The sequence below is a fragment of the Pteronotus mesoamericanus genome, unplaced genomic scaffold (assembly GCF_021234165.1).
Source record: "Pteronotus mesoamericanus isolate MK-2021 breed Mesoamerican mustached bat unplaced genomic scaffold, CSHL_Meso_final scaffold_125, whole genome shotgun sequence".
Lineage (NCBI taxonomy): Eukaryota > Metazoa > Chordata > Mammalia > Chiroptera > Mormoopidae > Pteronotus > Pteronotus mesoamericanus.
In genome coordinates this window covers 8,810,766-8,832,870 of record NW_026555304.1, presented here as the reverse complement: position 1 = coordinate 8,832,870, position 22,105 = coordinate 8,810,766, and the positions used below count along the sequence as shown (strand labels likewise).

Genomic DNA, 22,105 nt, shown 5'->3' with positions numbered 1-22,105 from the left:
GTGTTGTCAAGACCTAAATCTAACCCTAAATCTCTGAATTCAGGAAGTTTCAGGGATCAGGTCCAATTGGCTAATGAAGCAGAAACGCTCAAATATTACTTTCTTCGGTCTCAATGCTTCATGGGAAATGTAGTCTTGAATGTATGGACCTACCGCGCGCAGCCTCTGAGAACGGGTCCTCGGACTCACTCTGCGCATGTGCACATCAGTCCTGACGCCGCCCGTATCTGTGAGCCCTGAGAGGTACTTTCTATCAGCGTCACTGGATCTGTGTGGGAGCCGAGGTTGCTCACCCGGGGTGATAGCACTGCGCCCTTGTTGGTCAGGTAGGCTTGTGTCTGGGGCAGGGGAGCGGGAAGTCCCGGGGACCTCCAGGCGGGCCAGCCCCTCCCCCGACACCTTGTGCATGCAGAGTAACCCCCATCGGTTCAGCGACGCAGTTGGGGCTGAGCCCTCTTTAGGAGAAGGTTCTCTGTGGGGCCTGGTGTGGGGACTGCAGGCGACTAGACAGGTATGCACCTTCATGACGCTCATGGTGAATATGAGGCTACTAATAGTAGTTCATGCATTTATTCTGAGAAATAAGATGTCATCTGCAAAATATTTTGTCAAATCCTCTATTAATCACTGTGTAAGGTACTATCAAAAGACACTTTGTTCCTTTGTTTATTCATTTAACCAACAAGCCTACTTATCGGCATAAACAGGCCATTTTAAAAAGCGAAAGGACTTTCATGGGGGCGGAATGATACAGCGCAAGGCACAAGTTGGTCATCGATGAGAGGGGTAGGACGCAAAAACAGATTTTACAGTTTATCTCTTGCTCTTCCTAATAATTCTCCCTGCCCCAAACCCAGGGTTGCAACCTTTGGAGCACTTAGCAAAGTAGCCTGTCCCCAAATTCTCAGAGATAGGATTGTGAAGTGAATGAGGACAGAATCGCACCATTTGGCAAGTATATCTGGGATTTGTAGGTTTTCTTCAGAGCTCCTGGGTCAGACTAAGGCTCTTGTGCCTTCCTGCACTGTCTAGGCTGTCTCCATGCTCAAAGACCCAGTCTGATAATCTAATGCAGTGCAGGCCAATAGAAAGCTAATGCAAACAATACAAAAATAAAATTAAAAAATTTTCAGTAGTAACAGTAAGAAGAAAAGGAGGTAAAGTTAATTTTACTGATGCATTTAATTCAGTACAGTAGTCAGACTTTGGGTGCAGTAGTCGCATGCAAAAGAGTCAGGTTTAGAATGTTAGATAAATGTTTCAAATAAAGTGAGTCTGTTTCTCAGGCTCAGGTCCCAGTCCCTCTGGAGCATAGCAACTCTTTGATGTCAGGAAAGAGGAAGCCCCAGGAACAACTTCCAAAGAGAAGAACCATCCTTCTGACAGACCCCTCACCAGAGCTTCAGTGCAGTGGCAGAAGTTTCTAGAAAGGAGCATATCCTGATTTGCTACAGTAAAAGCAGTTCTTGATCCACGTATGGCATGAGTCAGACTTGGTGAGGTTGCCACATCCAGAAGCTATCATAGACTGTGTCACAGAAACCTGCAGAAGGTGGGAACCTGGGGTTGAGAGGAATGGGGCACTGTCAGGCTGCACAGGAAAAGGCACTTCAGTGGATGGCTGGTGAGTACAGATGTCCATGAAAGGTGTCACCAGCCAGAGCTGACTAAATCGTAAACAACACTATGTTTTTTTTTTTTATTCTGCTATCCAGATTATGAGCTGCTCTCATACCATGTCCATCACCACATGTGGCATCTAGATTTACACTGATCCTTCCTCTTTCCTAAACATAGAGATAACAAAATAATAGTAGAAAGGTTTTGCCAAAAATGTTGGGTCTGAAATGAATGATTTTTGTAGAATCACTTAGGGCAGAACCAAACAGCAGCAGTGCAGTACTGTTTACTCACACAGGTAAGTTCTGTAAACATCAAGAGATCTTTTTTAGAAAATGCAACCAATTAAGAACAAAAAGTTAAACAAATATATTTTTTACATAAAGTGTCCCATCTTTATTGCAGTTTTCTGTGGAAACTCTCAGTGTGTAAATACAACAAGAACTTGATTAACTGTTCCACAAGAACTTGATTAACAATTCAGCCTGAGTAGTTTTTTGACATTAGTTTTAATAAAGGTAGAGGGTTTCATCTCTGGTGTATCTGAATTTATTTAACAAGTCCTCTATTTTATTTACTTAGTTAATTTTTTTTAAAATTTGTCAGAAGGGGGCATAAGTCGTTAATTGATTAACAGAAAGCAATTTATCTTACTTAGTGAACATGCAAGGTTAAGCCCACGTGATCATATTAGAGATGCGCATGTTTAGGTGGTGCTATCTCTGTGTGGTTCTTCCTGTTTCTTTTCAAGGATGTCAAAAGGCCATTCTTCCATAGGAAAGCCTTTTCTTTTCTTTTTTTTTAGATTTTATTTATTTTAAGAGAAAGGGAAAGGGAGGGGGAAAGAGAGGGAGAAGTAACATCAATGTGTGGTTGTTTCTCATGCACCCCCAATCCAGGGACCTGATCTGCCACCCAGGCATGTACCTCTTACTGAGAATCGAACCAGCAACCCTTTGGTTTGCAGGCTAGCGCACTCAATCCACTGAGCCACCACCAGCCAAGGCGGGAAGCCTTTTCTCTTCTTGGTGTTACAAGGTTTTTTAGGCAGATGAATATAGGACTTGTAAGGCAGACCAGGTTTCTCATGACCCAATTTCTCTTTCCCCTTACCCAGCTGGACCTTCACAGTTTTGTTTTGTTTTTTTTTCTTTTTTCAGGAGCAGCAGAAAATGAACATAGCTCAGGTGAGTTGAGTTTTTTATAAACTGTTTATTTTACAATGGATTTTATAAGGGCTTAAGTGTGTCTCTGTTAACATGGAAAAATAGAAATAGGAATGGATCAGATACATTCAGAGAAGATACAGAAATACAGACGAATAGCAGAAACATATGATTTGACATGTGGATATATACAGATTCCCTCGTATTAAAAATTTACCAAATTTATTTCTTAGGTTTCCAATATCTGTGTCACAGTGTCAGACAATACTTTTTTAAAGGCTGACATTGGTGAAAAGATAAACTGATTCGTCAGAGAATATAAGGACAATTGAAGATAAAAAATAACCTTTATTGTTTCCAAGTAGGTTTTCCAGTAATAACCCTAAAGTAATATAGAGCGTTGCCTTTCCTCATTCTTCAGTAAAAGTAGAATACTTAATGCTATATGTAAACTCAGTCAATATTGTTTTTCAGAAACTCAGACACAGAGGTTAAGACATTTTGCTGATGAATCAACTGAATATCCTTAAAGTTACTCTGCATTAATACATATTTCAAGTATGTATGCATGTACGTGACTTTGTAGATTCTCAGGAGTATATCAAAGCTTTTCAGAATCTTCACTGACATTTCATTCCCCAGAATTCCTTTTTAAGTTTATTTATTGGCTACTGTTTGCCCCAGCTGTTACCCACTACCTCAGGTAGCCACCAAGTTAAACAAATGCTTTTAAAACAAATGCTTTTAAATGTTTTGACAGATGCCTCTGAGTGTAGGCTATTCACAATACATAAGCTCCAAGTTACCGTAGCTCCAGTAAAGACATCCTTGTAAGTGGGGTCTTCCAGAGACCCTCCAAATGGGCCAAATGATGATAGTTTTCTGGAAATGAGTTTTTTTTTTTTTTTTTTTTAAATCCTCACCTGAGGACATGCTTATTGATTTTAGGGAGATGGGAAGGGAGGGAGAGAAACATCAGTGTTAGAGAGAAATGTTTATTTGTTGTATCTCCTACATGCCCTGATCGGGGACTGAACTCACAACCCATGCATGTCCCCTGACCAAATACCGAACCTGTGACCTTTCAGTTTATGGGACAACATACCAACCAAGTGAGCCACACTGGGCAGGGTATGGGAATGAGGTTTTAAGGAACTCCAACCCTCTTGTAGTTGCCAGGCTGCTGGTTTCAGACTGTTGGTGGTCAAACTACTGCAGAGCTGGACAGGAGGGATGGGTATAGGGTAAATTATAAGGACACAGTATCACCTGTTCTTAGGACCGACCTAACTGTTTTTCTTGTATATTTCTGCAGGTTGCATTTGTTAACTTGTATAATTTTTGCCAGTTTTTTCATTGCCTTTGTGGAGGAATTTTCTGGGATCTGTACTTCAACATTTTCACCTACATCACTTGTTAGTTTAAGTTTTAAGAAAAATCCAGCTAACTTCTATTAAACCAGATATTAAAGAGATTGGCAAAAAATGAAAAAAAAGCCACTTTTCTCACTAATGTTTTAATTTTAGAAAATATAGTTAAATTTTCTATGTAATTTTTGGATTAAAATAAATTTAATGAGAGGTGTTCCTGTTCTTTTTTTTACTTGTTTTAGTTCTTAGCTACTAGTACTGATCTTCACACAGAAGTGATATTTACTCAGTAATACTGAAGACATTCATGAACATATAATTGGATACATAATAGTGGGAAAAAAAACTTGTTTTTGTCCTCTTAATCTATTTCATGTTCTATTTTTTAATTGTGACAAGAACACTTAACCTGAGATCTACTCTTAACCAATTTTTGTGTGTAGAATTCAGTATTATTAACTAGGGGCACGATGTTGTACAGCAGACCTCTAGAACTTAATGTTTTTACAAGTGAAACTTCATACTCCTTGAAGAGCAACTCTCCTCCCTCCCAGCCCCTTTGAAGTCTTTTGTTGTAGAAACTTTCCCTTTTTTCATTTTCCAAGACTCTGCTCTTTCCTGGTTCTAATCTTATATTTTAAAAAAAGTTCTCTGGCTTTGTGGACTATCCACAAAGAGGATGGTTTACTGCCATCTTCTTTTAATACTTATGGTTCCTCAAATGCTGTTTTTAGTACTTCGTTCAATTTCTGTATACCCAAGTTGCTGTCTGACTGCCTCTGAAACTTCAGTTAACTGCCTAAATTGCTAGTAACTCCTTAATGCTTGTCTTCATCCCAGAAGTCCTTTTTGAGATCTAAAATCATGTGTATATTAGTATAAGGGACAGTTCCAGCTTTACATTCCATAGACCTTTCACTAGCAATATGAACAGATCTGTCACATTAGAAATTCTAATATATTTTTTTCCTTTGTTGTCCCAAATACCAGTATTTGGCACCAGCATTGAAGAAGCAGCTCAATATTGCTAGACTGGACAGCTACATAAGAAAGTAGTTATCAAATTGGTTGCTGCTTCTGCCCTGTGATTATATCCCTATCATTATAGCCATTGTTCTTACTTTAGTGTAGATAGTATTCTCTTACAATGGTCTCTCTGATTCCAACTCCTTGGTAAGTTCTTTGCTCTTCCTGAGTTCCAGATTTATATATCTTAAACATTTATTTATATATAAGTTCACAGCTTCCATGTATTCTTCCTTGCTCCCATTATTTATGGTAATGATGTCCAAGGAGAGTTTGAACATCCTAGAAATCTAGAATAACCAGCATAATTCCTTGGGATATAGAAGAAGAATTGTAGGAAGTCTCTCTACACTGATTTTTTTTTTGTCTTAAACTACATAAATATAAATGAATTATATTCATATATAAATAATTATATGTTTATAAATGAATTATATTCATTTATGAATTATGGCACATTAAAAACCTTTTTAACTGAGTACTCCAAAGTTAAAGACAAATTAGTTCAAAATATGATATCCTTTATATATCTGTTTTAAAGCCTTAAGAGTATATAGAAAAATAGTTGTCCTCAAAGGCATTGTCTTTATCACATAATTCTGAACTTTTGAACAAAATATGTTCTTACAGGGATCAGTGTCATTTGAAGATGTGACTGTTGAGGTCACCCAGGAGGAGTGGCAACAGATGGACTCTACTCAGAGGACCCTGTACAGAGATGTGATGCTGGAGAACTACAGCCACCTCATCTCCGTGGGTGAGCAGACTTTATCCTGTGAGACCTTATCCCATGGCTCCCTTTGGAATACATTTCCTTTTTTAAAAAATTATCAAATCACCTACACCCTTTATAGAGATTACTGTTTAGGCTTTTGCTTAAGAAGCCTAAGTAACACCTTTAGAGAAATAGAAACAATGTTTGTGTCATTACTTTCCATTAAAAACTGCAAATGGGTACTTGCATTTTGCTCTTGCTGTTGTATCTTTCTTCACCTGCAGAAACTAAAGAGCCCATGGATCTTGTCTATAGGTACCCTCAATTGTTTATTCACAGGGTATTGCATTACCAAACCCCAGGTGATCTTCAAGTTGGAGCAAGGTGAAGAGCCCTGGTCCTTAGAGGAAGAATTCCTAAACCAGAAGAACCCAGGTGAGTGAGCTCAGATAGAAGGAAGCTACTGAGGTAGTTAGCCTTTAGAGGGAAATATTTTGGAAGTTGTTTTTCCTTTTAAACAGCTTTATTGAGATATAGTTCACATATCATATATATCACCTATTTAAAATATACAATTCAGTGGCTTTTATTATATTCATAGATATATGTAAACACCATAGTCAGTTTTCTTCAACTTAGAAACCCCATACCATTTAGTTATTATTACCTCCCTATCTTCTGGCCAATCCATTCCCAGCAATCATTAATTTACTTTCAGTCTCTGTAGACTGGGCTATTCTGGACATCTCATATAAATGGTATCATACATTATGTGTTTTTCTTGTGATTGGTTTCTTTCACTTTGTGTTACAAGGTTAACATTGCAGCAAATATTAGTATTTCTTCCTTTTTATGGAAAAAATAATATTTCATTGTCTGATTGTACCACATTTGTGCATTCATCTCAGTCAGTGGACATTTGGGATTCTGCCTTTTGGCTGTTTTTGAGTAATGCTGATATAATCACTCATTTACAAGTTGTTTTTTTTTAAGATTTTATTTATTTATTTTTAGGGAGAGGGGAGAGAGAGAGAATGAGAGGTAGGGAAACATGAATGTGTGAGAGAAACATTGATCAGCTGCGTCTCACAGACCCCTACCTGGGTACCTGGCCCGCAACTCAGGCATGTGCCCTGACTGGGAATCAAACTGGAGACCTTTTGGTTCACAGGCTTGCACTCAATCCACTGAGCCACACCAGCCAGGGCCATTTACAGATTTTCGTGGGGACATAAGCTTTTGTTTCTCTTGAGTCAATAAATAGAAGTGGAATTGCTGGATTTTATGGTAACTCTGTGGAAGTGCCTGTTTTTCAAAGTTAGGTGTACCATTTTACATTCCTAATGGTAGTACTCAGGGACTCTTGATTCCTCCACATCTTCCCCAGCACTTAATATCTGACTCTTTGATTGCAGCCATCCTAGTGAATCTGAAGTGTTGTATCACTGAGGTTTTGACTTGCATTTCTGTATTAGTAAGCCAGGCTGGCATAACAAAATACCATAGCCTAGGTGGCTTAAATAATAGAAATTTATTTCTCACAGTTCTTTTTTTTTTTTAATCCTCACCTGAGAATATGTTTATCGATTTTAGAGTGAGAGAGAGGGGAAGAAAGAGAGAGAAACATCGATGTAAGAGAGAAACATCCATTGGTTGACTTCCTGTATGTGCCCCAACTGGCGATCAAAAGCACAACCTAGGTATGTGCCCTGACTGGGGTTTGAACCTGCAACTTTTTGGTGCATGGGACAGTGCTCCAACCAACTGAGCCACCTGGCCAGGCTACTTCTCACAGTTCTGAAGGCCTAAAATTCAAGATCAAGGTGCCAGCAGGGTTGATTTCTGGTGAGGCCTCTTTTCCTGGCTTCATATGAGCACATGGCCTTTCTTCTATGCTCCCATGGAGAGAGAAAGAGCTATGATGTCTCTTACTATTTTTATAAGGACACAAGTTCTGTAGCATTAGGGTCCCACCTTTATGACCTAATTTAACCCTCCTTAAATGACTTATCTTTAAATACAGTTACACTGGGGGTTAAGGCTTCAAAATATGAATTTTGGAGGTGGGTGTAGTTTAGTCCGTAAGAGTTTCTCTGATCACTAATAATGTCAGCCATCTTTTCATGTGCTTATTGGCCTTTGTTTAAATTAATAAACAATTCCAGGAATTTCAAAAGTAACAGTTTCAGTATAATTCTTTAAGTAAAAAAGTAAAACCATCTTAAGTGTTTTCACTGAAAGTTTTTATTGTGAAGTCATTTAAAGAGATAGTTTAAAATAAAGGTTGACATAATTTAGGTCAAGCATATTTCCCAGTCACTAAATGTAAATTATTTGATCATACTGATTGGCTTAAAAAACAATCCCTAAATAAATATCTTAGAAAGATTATAATAAAAGAATGGTAAAGTTATTAAAGTAGTAAAAATAAAATGAGAATTTAATCTTGTATTATTCAGGTTTGAATGTAGACAATAAATTCATTAACTTAAAAGTAGGCCGTCTTATGTAAGAGCACAGGTTAAAGTAAACCTTTAAGCATTTGAATGATTGTACCAGACAATGATATCAATGATCACAAAACCCAAAATAAGATTTTATTTATTTATTTCTAAGAACTTAAAATTCACTTGGATTAGGAGATCATTGTATACATTAAGTCTTTATTAATGTTGTTGATAGGTTTTTGGAAACTGACTTTAAGCGTAATGACCTAAAATGAAACCACCTTTATTATAGGCTAATTGATGTAAACAAGAGTTAAATTCCTACAGCAAAAACATCACCAGTCTTCTAAATAAAGATCTAAAACACATTCTTTATTAAACATTGATATGTAAACTGTATATACACTTAAGAAAAATTAATCATTGTCTTTCAACCTGCTTATTCCAGTTCATTGTTGAAGGTGGCTGAAGCCTATCCGGGCGGCTTAAGGTGAGATGCCATCGTAGCGTGTACTCACAGACCACACAAACTGGGGAGCAATGTAGACACTCCAGTTCACCTAATATGCACATCTTAGGATGTGAAAGGAAACCAGAATACCCCGAGAAAACCACACAGACAGAGGAGAATATACCAACTGCACACAGACTGTCCCTGGCCGAGAATCGGTTTTTTTTTTCTCATCAATGTTATAACAAAATGACATTTAATGAAAGGAAGTTATTTGAGGACCTACTGTACCTCATCTGATTAAATAATAAATACTGTGGACACTAAATAAGTGTGCCTATAGTGGATATAAATGATATATGTATTAGAGTGAACCATATATTTGTGTATATGTATGCTGAAGTCACAGGACAAGCCTTTCCGGTTCCCATTAAATAATCGTAAGGTAGTGAAAATATAGTTTTAGTCTAAAAAGAAAGCAATAAATTCAACAAGTTAGAATCACCACAAATAATGTTGTCTCAACATAGTTTGATAAATGTATAAGTTAATGGTAAAATGAGTAAACAAAAACAATATGGAAATTTTAAAAAGTATCTCTTAAGCAACATATAAAAAGAAATGAAATCTAAAATTGCATGACATAAAATACTAAAAATAAATGCGCATATTAGAAACCTTAGGACACAGCTAAGTTAGTGAACAAAGGTAAATACTGTATTAATTACGCAAGAACAACAAGAATGTACTAATGAAAATAGTAATAAACTGGAATACTAAGAAAACAGTAAAATGGATGAAACTTTAGCTAACCCTAACAAAGGAAAAGATAGTGAAATTTTATGTAAAAGTCAAGTGGAAATTTTTAATAAAGATTTAATGTAATTTCAAACCAAAATTCCATTCATAAAGAAGAATAATGTGTGAGGACTTGCTTTACCAGATATCAAGGATGTATGTAAAGCTCTGAGTAGTTAAGTGGTGTGCAACTGGGGGAGGGGGCGGTGAGATAGTTTAATAAATTAGTGAAACAGAGAAGAGAGCTCAAGACAAAACATCCTTTATAAACAATTGGTTTTTGGCAGATGACACTGTCTCCACAGAACACTGGGGAAAGAATCCTGAGGTAAAACATGGATCAAAACAAAAAAATAGGATTTAGGTGGCTTAAACCTGATTTTCAAAGCAAAAGTAGAAATATTCTAAATGATGATAAGAAAAACATGTTCATTGCTGTGCTTAAGGAAGGAATTAATAAGATATAAAAAGCATTAACCAGAGGAAAGATGTAATACATTCCTTCCTACTTGATTCACTAAGTACAGATGGAAAGAAGAAGGAAGATGAATTAGGTACTTTGGCACTTGATAAAATACAGGGTGGTTAGTATTACAGAAAGCTGGTGGGAGCCCGATCTCTTATTCCTGCCTACTATTAATGTGGTAACTTTCTCCTTCAACTGCCGGGGATGTCACCAGAGGTTTAGTGGGGTACCTGGATTTCTTTTCCCACTTTGCGGTAGTGAAGCTTCAGCTCACTTCTGTTGGTATGGTTTCAGAAAAGACTGGCTAAAACTGAATATTAATTTTGATAATTTTCTGTAAGGACCATTGCTTTTGTTGTCCTGTCTAGAAACATCAGAATTCAAAATGACACAGATTTATTCTAGTGATTTTTTTTTTCTAGAAATTTTAAAATGTCACATTTTGCACTTTGTGATCCATTTGTTGTTAATTTTTATAGAAAGTATAAGGTATATGTCAAGTTCAGGTTTTGGAAAAGGTGTTCAGTTATTCTAGCACCATATGTTGGAAAGGTTATTTCTCCATTGAACAGTATTTGCATAATCTTAAAAAAACAGATGAATGTATATTTGCATATTTTTCTCTATATACATTTATTCTATATGTCTAAGATCATATTTCTGTGGCATATTTATTTTTTACTTATCTACTATTAGAGTAACTGATTCTTGAAATTAGGTATTGTGAGTTCATCAGCTTTCTACTGTATGAATGTTAAAATGAGCTGCTTGATATTTTTTAAAAAGCATGCTGGCACTTCAGCTTGGACTGCATTAAATCTGTAGATCAAATTAAAGAGAATTGACATGTAAATAATATAGATTATTCCAATCATAAATAACATTTACCTCTCCATTTATTTAGGATTTGTTTCATCAGTTATTTTCAGCATACCTATACCAGTTTGTGTGTGTGTGTGTGTGTGTGTTAGTACAGTGGTAAATTACGTTGTATTCCTGATTTCAAATTCCAATTAATTATTATTTGTATAATACTTGCTTTTGTGTATTTGCTTTGTGTTTTACCATCGCTGAAAACACTTAAGTTGTTCAAGGAGTTTTTTAAAAGATCTTTTTGTAATTTTTCTGTGTAGACTTACTATATATCTTTTATTTTTATTCTAGCCTTCTTGTATTGATTGGAACTTCCATTACAATCTTGAGTAGAAGCCAATACCTTTTTCTACTAAAAAAGCTGTTTACTGTTGAAAGTAAACACCTTGTTTTTCCTAGTCTTAGCATGAAAGCATTCAGTCTCTATTAAGCATGATGTTAGCTATAGGCTTTTTTTTAAAATAGACTCCTTTTATATTAGCTTACTGAATGGATTTGGAATTTTGTGAAATATTTTGCCTTAGTTGATGTGGTTGTGTGATGTTAATTATTTAGACAATTAATATGCTTGATTTTTGAATACTGCAACAGTTTGTGTTCTTGGGATGAATCCCACTTGATCTTGATTTATTATTTTTATATATTGCTGTGTTCCTTTTGCTACTATTTTTCAGTATTTTTATATTTACATGCCATGAGGAAAGACCAATATAGTATTTTTCTTTCCTTAAATTGTCTTTGCTTGGTTTTGCTATGAATATGATACAGGCCCCATAAAATGATTTAGGAAATATTTCCATATCTTGTATTTTCATGAAGAAATTATGTGCAATTGGTATTATTTCTTTAAATATTTAGTAGAATTCACTAGTTAACACCATGTTTCTGGAGCTGTTTTTTTTTAACTACATATTTTTTGACCACAAATTTCTTCAATAGATTTAGGGTTTTTTTTTTCCCCTTAATGACTGAATTTGGTAGTTTTTGTTTTCAAGAAATTGGTCCATTTCACCCTAGTTGGTGTGGCTCAGTAGACTGAGTGCCGGCCTGCAAACTGAAAGGTCATCAGTTCTATTCCCAGTCAGGGCATGTGGATCATGTCTCTGGTTTGGGGGTATGCGAGAGGCAATAGATCCATGTCTCTCACACACTGCTGTTTCTCTTCCTTTCTTTCTTCCCTCCCCTCCCCTCTAAAAGTAAATAAATAAAATCTTTAAAAAAAAATTGGTTCATTTCATGTCAGTTGTCATGAATTTCGACATAGAATTTCAGTATTTTTGTATTCTCTTTAATGCCTGCTGTTATCTGTAGTTAATCTGCTTGCATTTATTTTTGATATCAATAATGTGTCTTTTGTTTTTCCTTGGTTGGTTTTTATCATTAAAAATCTTTTCAAAGAAGTAAGCTTTGATCTGATTGACTTTTCTCTGTTATTTTCAATTTCATTATATTCTCTAGTCTTCATTATTTTATTCTGCTCTCTTTAGATTTAACTTCTTTTTGTGTAGTTTCTTAAAGGAAGCTTAGGTAATTGATTGGTAGGTTTTTTTCTTTCCTAATATAAAAATTTTAAGCTATGAATTTATCTCTTAGTACTGCTATAGCAGCATCCCACAAGTTTCTATGTTTTGAACAGTTTTTGTTTTCATTCACTTCAAAATACCTTAATTTTCTGAGACATCCTCTGACCCGTGGTTTAATTATAAGCATATTTATTTACAAATATATGTATTTTTATTTTTCAAATAACTTTGTGTTACTAATTTGTAATATAATTTCTCTATGGCTTGAACTCATACTTTATATGATATCTTTTATATTTGTAAAAATCTGTTGTATAGCCCATAATGTGGTCTGTCTTAATGAATGCTTGCGTACATTTGAGAATAAGGGGAATTCAGCTGCTTTTTATTTTTTTGTGTCTGCATTTTGAGGGTATGCTTTTTACAAGTGCTGCTTCATCTTTCTTAGCTGTAACATTGGGCCTACAATGTATTCCTGTCCTCTGCCCTTTTTTTCCATACTTCTTTTTTGTTTTCCTCCTTTTTTTTAACTCCTGCCTGCTATGATTTGGTCACCAGTACCTTGAACCAACACATTTGTTGCTCTTGCTCACCTAGATTTTATAGAGTAGATAGGAATATGGTTCCAGGTAGAGTTTTGGCAGTGGCTGCTGCTTCCATTCATAATATTTTATGAATGGAAGTTTCTCAGAATACTTTATGATCTTTCCTGTGAACTCTTGGTTTGGCTCATAGAGGAAAATGTGCAAATGCTTTATATCTGCAGTAAAACTACAGGGAACAGGTTTTTAAAAATTTTTTGGGGGGGCTAGGGGGAAGCTTGAGTATGATGAGTATTGTTAAAAAGTTCGTCTGTTAGATCACCGTTTTTTCAGCTCTTTGGCTAGAAGGTACAGCTTTTCTTGGCACTCTTGTCTTTGCCTATTGTTCACTTTAATTTGCAGGCTTCCCCAGCAATCCAGCACCCCATACAAGATATATAGGAAGCAGAAAGGAAATCTTGGAATTATCTGCCATAACACTTTTTAAGTGTCACAGTCTACCTTTTTATTTTGTAGCATCTTTATTTTTATTTTTTTTTCAGTGATTTTTAATTGCCAGATACGGTGGACCTGGAAGAATGGGGCTGCTCCATCTTGGTTAGCACTGGAAATGATACCTGTTTTTTTCTTTTTTTAAACAACTCATATGAGCAGAGAGTGTGTGTATGTCTTTCTCTCTGTATGCATGAATTATTAATCTTTGGAAACAAGACCAGAAACAATATGATGCATAACATTGAGCTCCTGTCAGTAAGAAATGTAAGAGTCATAAGATGTTTTCAATTTTTCTCATTTTAGGATATTGCAAAGTTGATTTTCACATTGAGAAGAACCAGGAAAAACAAGAGAAAGCTCTGTGGCAAGTAATGTTCATTGATAACAAAATACTGAGTAAAGAAGGACAGAAAATTTTAGGAAAACCAATTAATCTGAATATAACTCCAGGTTTTTCAGGAAAAATGCCCTGTAAATGTGACTTGCCACTTGTTTCTGACTTAATTATTAATGGTAGGAAGTATTCAAGAAAGAAGACTGATGATATAAATGTATGTGAAAAGTTGCAGCTTGATGTTAAACATGAGAAAACTCATGCTGGAGAGAGGTCTTACATATATAATAAAAATGTGAAAGCTCTTAGTCATAAGAAAGGTCATCAGAAATTTCAAACTCTTGAGCAACCTTTTGAATGTAATGAATTTGGAAAAGTATTACATGATAACATTGACTGTGTTACTGCCAGGAGTCCTCTAACAGGACAGGAATTGTGTAAGGATGATGAATTTAGGAAACACTGTGATAAGGCAACTCTATTTAACCACATAAGAACTGGCACAAGGGAGAAATGCTTTGATCTTAATGAATGTGGCGAAAGCACCACTGTGGAATACAATAAAGCTCACATGGCTCTGACACACTATGAATTTAACGAAAGTGGAAATAACTCCAACAGCATTTCACCCCTCATTCAGCCTGAGGGAACTGTTACAGGACAGGGTTTTTTGGAAAGCAGTAAATGTGAAGAAAACTTGAGCCAAAGCTTAGCCCATCTGGTACATCAGAAGACACAAACTGGTGATAAATCCTGTGTTTTTAATGGATGTGCAAGTTCCTCCTACCAGAACTTAGACCTTGCAATACATCAGAGAACTCAGAAAGAAGAGAAATTCTACCAGTGTTGTAAATATGCAAAATCTTTGCATCAAAACTCACTCCTCAGTGCACCTCAGGAAAGTGACACAGGAAAGAAGTCATTTCAAAGTAATAAATGCAGTAAATTCTTTTACCAGAAAGCACATCTCATTTACCATCAGAGGACCCACTCAGAGGAGAAAGCCTATGAATGTGAGGAATGCAGGAAATCCTTTTGTCCAAATCCACACATTATTCATTATCCTGGGACTCATATGGGGGCCAGTCTCTATCAATGTAACCAATGTGGGAAAACCTGTCAGGTGTCAGACCTCAGTGAATATTGGACAATTCACCAAAAGGAAAAGTCTTATGAGAACAGTGGATTTGGGAAATCCTACAAGAAGTCTGCACTCTTAGTACGCCAGAGAACACACACACACATTAAACTCTATCAAAGTAATGAATATAGGAACTCATTCTCCAGGGTGGCACAACCTAAAGAACATCAGAGAAGTTACACAGAGGATAAACAATATGAATCCATTGAATGTGGGAAAGCTTTCTCCAAGACACATCTCAGAGTACATCAGAGAATTCAAACAGCCAACAAACCCTATGAATGTATTGCATGTGGGAAAACTTTCTCTAATAAGACACACTTGAGTGCACATCAGAGAATTCATACAGGGGAGAAACCCTATGAATGTAATGAATGTGGGAAAACTTTTGCTGATAATTCAACCCTCAGGACACATCAGAGAATCCACACAGGGGAGAAACCCTATGAGTGTAATGAATGTGGGAGGTCTTTTGCCCATACGTCTGGTCTCAGATCACATCAGAGAATTCACACAGGGGAGAAACCCTATGAATGTAATGATTGTGGGAGATCTTTCGCTCATAATTCAGCCCTCAGAGCACATCAAAGAATTCACACAGGAGAGAAACCCTATGAGTGTAATGACTGTGAGAAAACTTTCACCCATAATTCAGCCCTTAGAGTACATCAGAGAATTCACACTGGGGAGAAACTCTATGAATGTAATAAATGTGGGAAAACTTTTTCCCAGAAGACACATCTCAGTACACATCAGCGAATTCATACAGGTGAGAAACCCTATGGATGTAATGAATGTGGGAAAACCTTCTCCAAGAAATCATACTTCAGTGGACACGAGAGAATTCACAAAGGGGAAAAACCTTATGAATGTAAAGAATGTGGGAAAACCTTTGTCTATAAAGCAGCCCTTATAGTCCATCAAAGAATTCACACAGGAGAGAAACCATATGAATGTAATGAATGTGGGAAAACTTTTTCCCAGAAGACACATCTCAGTACACACCAGAGAATTCACACAGGTGAGAAACCTTATGAATGCAATGAATGTGGGAAAACTTTCTCCCAGAAGTCGTACCTCAGTGGTCATGAGAGAATTCACAAAGGGGAAAAACCTTATGAATGTAAAGAATGTGGAAAAACCTTTGTCTATAAAGCGGCCCTTATAGTCCATCAAAGAATTCACACAGGAGAAAAACCCTATGAATGTAATGAATGTGGGAAAACTTTTTCCCAGAAGACACACCTCTGTGCACATCAGAGAATTCACACAGGGGAGAAACCTTATGAATGTAATGAATGTGGGAAAACTTTTGCTGATAATTCAGCCTTCAGGGCACATCAGAGAATTCACACAGGGGAGAAACCTTATGAATGTAATGAATGTGGGAAAACTTTCTCTAAGACCTCACACCTCAGAGCACATCTGAGGACTCGTGCTGGGGAGAAACCCTATGAATGTAATGAATGTGGAAAAACTTTCTCCCAGAAGTCATATGTTAGTGCACATCAGAGAATTCATACAGGTGAGAAACCCTATGAATGCAATACATGTGGGAAACCTTTTGCCCATAATTCAACCCTCAGAGTACATCAGAGAATTCACACAGGGGTAAAATCTTATGAGTGTAAAGAATGTGAGAAAACTTTCTTCCAAAAGTCACACCTTAGTGCACACCAGAGAATTCACACAGGAGAGAAACCCTATGAGTGTAATGAATGTGGGAAAGCTTTTGCACAAAATTCAACTCTAAGAATACACCAGAGAATTCACACAGGGGAGAAACCATATGAATGTAATGAATGTGGGAAAACTTTTGTCCGTAAGGCAGCTCTTCGAGTACATCACAACAGAATGCACACCAGAGATAAAACCCTTTCATGTAATGAATTTGGGAAGTCCTAAAGGAGCTATAGGTAACAGTGGAGAAGATCATGTCACATAGACTGGCAAATTGTCTTTTTTTTTTTCCCCCTAAACTTTTTTAGTAAGCACAAGCTTGTCTAAATTTTTTTTCTGTCCATCAGGGTGGGGCTCATCATGGAATATGACACTATTACATTTCAGCTTAAGTTTGGCCTTAAAGAGTCATTCTTCCTATTCTGTGTTACACTGGAATGGAGAAATTTCCATGGCAGACTTGGGAGCTATGTGTTGAACACAGAGCACAAGGTGAAAGAAGTTAGAACCTGAATAACGGTGAAACAATGCTCCACTAACAGATCTTTCCCAGGACTTTTTTTCTTTTTTTTTAAGCAGGAATTAAGTTTGTACTGTGTTGAGCTCTTACAGATTTTGGTCCATTGGTTAAATGCATATAGTTTAGCAAACTATTAAGTGGGATGAAACCTGTCACCCCAGGACTGTTGGTGCCAATTTAGTGCCAACAGGAATCCTCAATTTGAGGTGTGGTGAAGAAGGAAACTTTATTTAGTGCAAGCACAGATACAACATGGCTTTGAAAACAGCACTGCTATGCTGCAGTGCAGCTGTGAAAACTGCCTGGCTGTCAGGCTGCCATGGGGCCAGGCCTGTCTTTGGCTAGGAAGCTCCGGTCTGGCACACAATGCCCTGCTGCTCTGCTCTGCTCCACTACACTCCTTGCCAGCCTGCTGTACTCTGCTCCAAGGAGACATCTTTGGAGTTTCAGTTTAGACCAGGAAATGCAATCTTCATTCTTCAGTGGAAAGTGCACTCTCCAAACCAGAGGGAAGCTGGCTTATATGGACACAAGTCCCCACCCCTGGTTGGTCCTCATGCAAATGAGGAATCCAAATCCTTGCAGTTTGGTCCAAAGGCAGTGCTGATTGGTCAGAATAGAACTGTTCTGATTAGATGGGGAAAGCCTCAGTCCTATTGGTTGGAGTAGGAAGTCCAGGAAACGTTTGTAAGGTCTGGTTCAGATGGCAGAAACACAGTGCAGATAGGCAGTTCAATGCAGAGGCTTCTCAGTGTCATGCAGACTGTGTGAGAGACCACTGGGCAGAAATGGCTGCTAGACTCTGCTTTTAAAAATTTTAATTGTTTTTATTTGAGCCTAGTTGTCCTTTTGCCATTCCTAGGTTCACAAACTCTGTAAATATAACAAATATCAGAAGACCTGTCAGATTTCAACCAGTATATCAGAGACTTCATTCACATGATGAAGGCAATTTCTGTCAATGTCCCCAATGATCAGATGACCTCCTTTAAAATGAGAGAAATCTCAGGGAAATACACCAAGGCCTGTACTTCCAAGTGAATTTCATCAAACATCAAATAATAAGATTAGATCAAAATGTATTTTGATAAATGACATTTTAACACATTGAATTTGTGTCAGATAATTATTTTCTAAGGAAATGTATCAGTTTCAGAATTGTAGGTAAAATCTTCATCTAGAAATTATGTACTAAAACTTGCTTATAAGTTTTATGGAAAAATGAAAGTACATACAAACTCACTGTAGAAATTTTTAAAGATAGAATAACTTGAATTCTGTGGATGACACCAATAAATGTTTATGACTAGTTTCTGAGATATGTGGTACATCTATGAGTCTATATAACAGTAGAAGGCAGAAATCAAACATGCTGTGACTGGTTCACTCTTCTTTTTTGAGTGACAGTTGACACGCTGCTTCGTTGGTTTTTCTCAGCTTGATGACATTAGATTTTGGCCATTAGATTTTGGCCTGGTATGTCTGAATATTGGTTTGGCCCTGTTTTTCTAGGACCATAAGATTTCTCTAGGATTCTCTGTGTGTGTGGTGAATGTTGATTCTTACATGCTCTTTTGGGCTCAAATTTTATGCCATTTTAGTGGTTCATTTTGCTCTGAGTAATTATAAACAAGTCTTAGCTCTCTTGTATGCATGTACCCTGAGGATCCTGTATAGGATCTTTTCCCAACTGCGTGATACTGCAGTGTTGCAAAGTAGTTAATTTCTATCCTGCTTGAGTAGCAGGTTTTAGAGTTGGAATGAAATCAGGGCTATCAGGGCTACTTTTGTATCAGAAGCACCACATTGGCATTAGAAAAAGAAATTCTCTTGAGGAAGCAATGTAGTGTCTTAGCCAAGAGACTATTTGGACAACCTGCCATAATTTCAGGTTACATGATTTGGTCAGCACAGAGAAGGAAGTAAATGAAGTTTTTATTTTTAAAACTTGGAGCACTAAGCATTTCAACCCTAGGCATGTTGCCTTCTGCAAGTGCAATCTGGTAGATTGAGTATGTGGACAATAAATTAGTTGATTACCTGAGTAAATTCTCTATTCCCTGTCTTATATTGATACTGTATGAAGGAAAATAGTGGTATTTTTTTAGGATTGATTGGAGAACAGATATTTCTTTCACACTGGCTAATTGCTTAACTTAGTGGCGTTACTGCCACAGAAAAGGGCCAGGAATAAAAGGTCACCATTGGATAAGGCTATATCATAGTGCTACTAGGACTATCACACCAGAGACTTGATCTAAACTCCTGGTGGCAGAAGAGTTGCAGCAGCTAAAAGAATATGCTTGCCCCACCCCAGTCTCTTGACACTTTGATGCAATGTGAACTTATTGCATGTTGCCAAAAGGGAAATGAGTCAAAGAGATCTCTTTTCTACATGCTTGATTTTTTAGAAAACTATTGGTTTATAGAAAACTAAAGGAAATTATCTAACCTGGAGTACTTTATATTTTTAAAAAGTCAACTTCAGCCTAGAATACTTGTAGATTTAAAGGAAAGTTAAAACAATAATTCCTACGTATTCTCATACAGTTCCCCTTGTTAATATATTTTGTTACTCTGGTACATTCGTCAGAAGTAACATTGATGTGTTATTAACAAAACATTATTTTTCAGGTTTCACTAGTTTTTCTGTAGTGTTGTTTATTCCAAGATTTCATCCAGGATACCACATTACATTTAATTTTCATGTCTCCTTAGCTTCTGCTGGTCTGTGACAATTTCCCATGCCTTCCATGGTTTTGATTAACTTGATAATTTTGAGGAATACTTGTCAAGTATTTTGCAGGCTATCTCAGTTTGGATGTCTGATATCTTTTTATGTTTGTGCTGGTGTTACAGGTTTGTCTGTTTATTTTAAAGTAAGATTACAGAGGTTAAAAAAATACCATTCTCATCATATTAATAGTAAATGCAATCAGCCTGAATGATCACTAACAATGCTAAGCTTGATACCTGGTTGAGATAGTGTCCCCCAACTCAAAAGCATGTATAGTAAGCACTGTGCTTGCTATTTGGTAAAAATTTCTTTAATAAATTATTAGTTTATCAAATTGTACATAAAATGAGATCAAAATCCTTTTTATATGTTTCCGATTTTCATGTTGGAAACAACATAAATAGGTTAAAACCTGGAACATCCAGAATTTAAAAATAGCCTCAAGCTGACGCTGTTCACAGTCCCAAGTTTTGGTTTTTAGTGTTTATTGGAATATGAATGAATCATTGCCCTTTTCTTTGTTCCCCAGGATTTAACTTCAGGATTTTATTTATCCTTACATCTCATCATGGAAGTGGTACTGAACTCTTCTATACCCCTAATTTGGACTTTGGACTTTGAGTGATGAAAGGACTGAAAGTTTGCATTTTATGAGCCAGTCAACCCAGAGGCTATTATATTAACCCAGATAACAACAGTAGATACAAAAAATGACCAGCCATGATAACTAAGAAATCTATGATGATAGGACAGATAAGTCAGGTTTGAGAGTAAGATGTGGTATCAAAAGCCAAATGGTTAGATAGGGTTTTTTTTTTTTTAAGCATCCATAAATTGGTACTAGAATGAAGATTTAAAAAGGAATGGATGTGTTATTATTAGAAAGTTAAATTTGGGCTTACAGGCCATGGGCAGATTATATAATGAGATAGAGATACAAAATATTAGGAGCAGAGGGTCATTCCCAGATAATAGCTTAATATATAAACCAGAGAAGGGTTATAGAGAAGCAAAAATTACTAATGAAGCAAGAACACATGGGCATATGCTATTGCACACATCAGACATAAGTGTGGATGAAAATTAATAGGAAATCTTGTAAGGGCAATACTGTAAGAGAACAATATTGATTGGAGTACATGTGGAAAATAGTTCTATTGGTAACATTCTCTCAAAACAGGCATGTACCTCTGATAGAAGAATGTAATCATGTCCCTATTGTAATTGATAAACAGGAGTAAGATTTTTAGACTGCTCAGGGAATGAGAGAAGACTGTTGGTGGCCAGAGTACACTGTGAATCCAAGAGAAATAGAAACCAACAAGCACACAGGAAGCACAGGAAATAAGGGAAGGAACAAAAGACGAATGAATTAACCACGAAAAAATAACTAGGTTATACATGCCTTATGGATAGATAACTCATGAAAGAGAAAAAGGTTATACATTGAGAAATGGCCTAAAATTATAGAACTGCCACATTCCAAGAAATCTGGTGCACTAATTAAGTGACAAGTAGAATTAAGTTGCCAAAGAAGACTCAGGTCCCAAAATGGCAACACTCACAAAGAAAGAAGAGGCTGCCACAGCAAAGGGTTTGGATAAGGGCCATGCAGAAGCTCCCATATTTCTCCATTGTACAGACATGATTTTACTGTCAGGTAAGAACCAAATGTGCACAGGACTCCCAGAAGCCACAAATTGATTAAGTGTCAAAGTTTCTTCTATTGTGCTAGATTTATAGCCATATTCTTGCTAGATAACCAGCCACAACTGCAGAGGACTCTGAAGGTCTTAATGAGAATGGGTATAAATGATCAATTGCACTGTTATCAGTAAACGTTGTTGATAAACTGTTAAAACGTGTCCCAGAACTTACGTGATCCATGGTTACAAAGAAACACTAGTATTTCATTCCTTGGCTAATGAATGGTGATATACAGATGCTTTAGCACAGGCCTATTCCAGGAATGCTGGACTTAATCCCCCTGAATTTTGGTCAAAGCGTTTTACAGAAAACCCATCACTCCTGTTTGACAGCAGTCGTTTGCCTTTCAACAACATGTCTAATCAACAATCAAAATACACATATACATTGCAGAGAGCTGTCGTAACCAGTGAGGGTTCTGTATAATTTAAATTGTCTTATAATGCTGGCACAAATTGTCTCATATTTTACATTTTCCTTTTTTGGGGGCCCTC

At 36.6% G+C, this 22,105-nt stretch overlaps 1 protein-coding gene across 4 annotated transcripts; it reads left to right on the top strand.

Annotated features, from left to right (window-relative positions):
* Positions 1–208: 208 nt before the first annotated feature.
* ZNF658 (zinc finger protein 658) lies at positions 209–21,408 on the top strand. 4 transcript variants are annotated; one of them, XM_054588074.1, is made up of 6 exons: positions 209–326; positions 2,781–2,807; positions 5,813–5,939; positions 6,237–6,332; positions 13,796–16,492; positions 20,434–21,408. In XM_054588074.1, the coding sequence occupies exons 2-6, from the start codon at positions 2,793–2,795 to the stop codon at positions 20,523–20,525; spliced, it is 3,027 nt and encodes a 1,008-aa protein (XP_054444049.1). In that variant the 5' UTR covers positions 209–326; positions 2,781–2,792; the 3' UTR covers positions 20,526–21,408. The 4 variants fall into 4 exon arrangements, with proteins under 4 accessions (XP_054444049.1, XP_054444047.1, XP_054444048.1 ...); XM_054588072.1 differs by lacking the exon at positions 20,434–21,408 and having other exon boundaries at positions 13,796–16,890; XM_054588073.1 differs by lacking the exons at positions 209–326; positions 2,781–2,807; positions 20,434–21,408 and adding an exon at positions 3,268–3,344 and having other exon boundaries at positions 13,796–16,890.
* Positions 21,409–22,105: the final 697 nt, after the last annotated feature.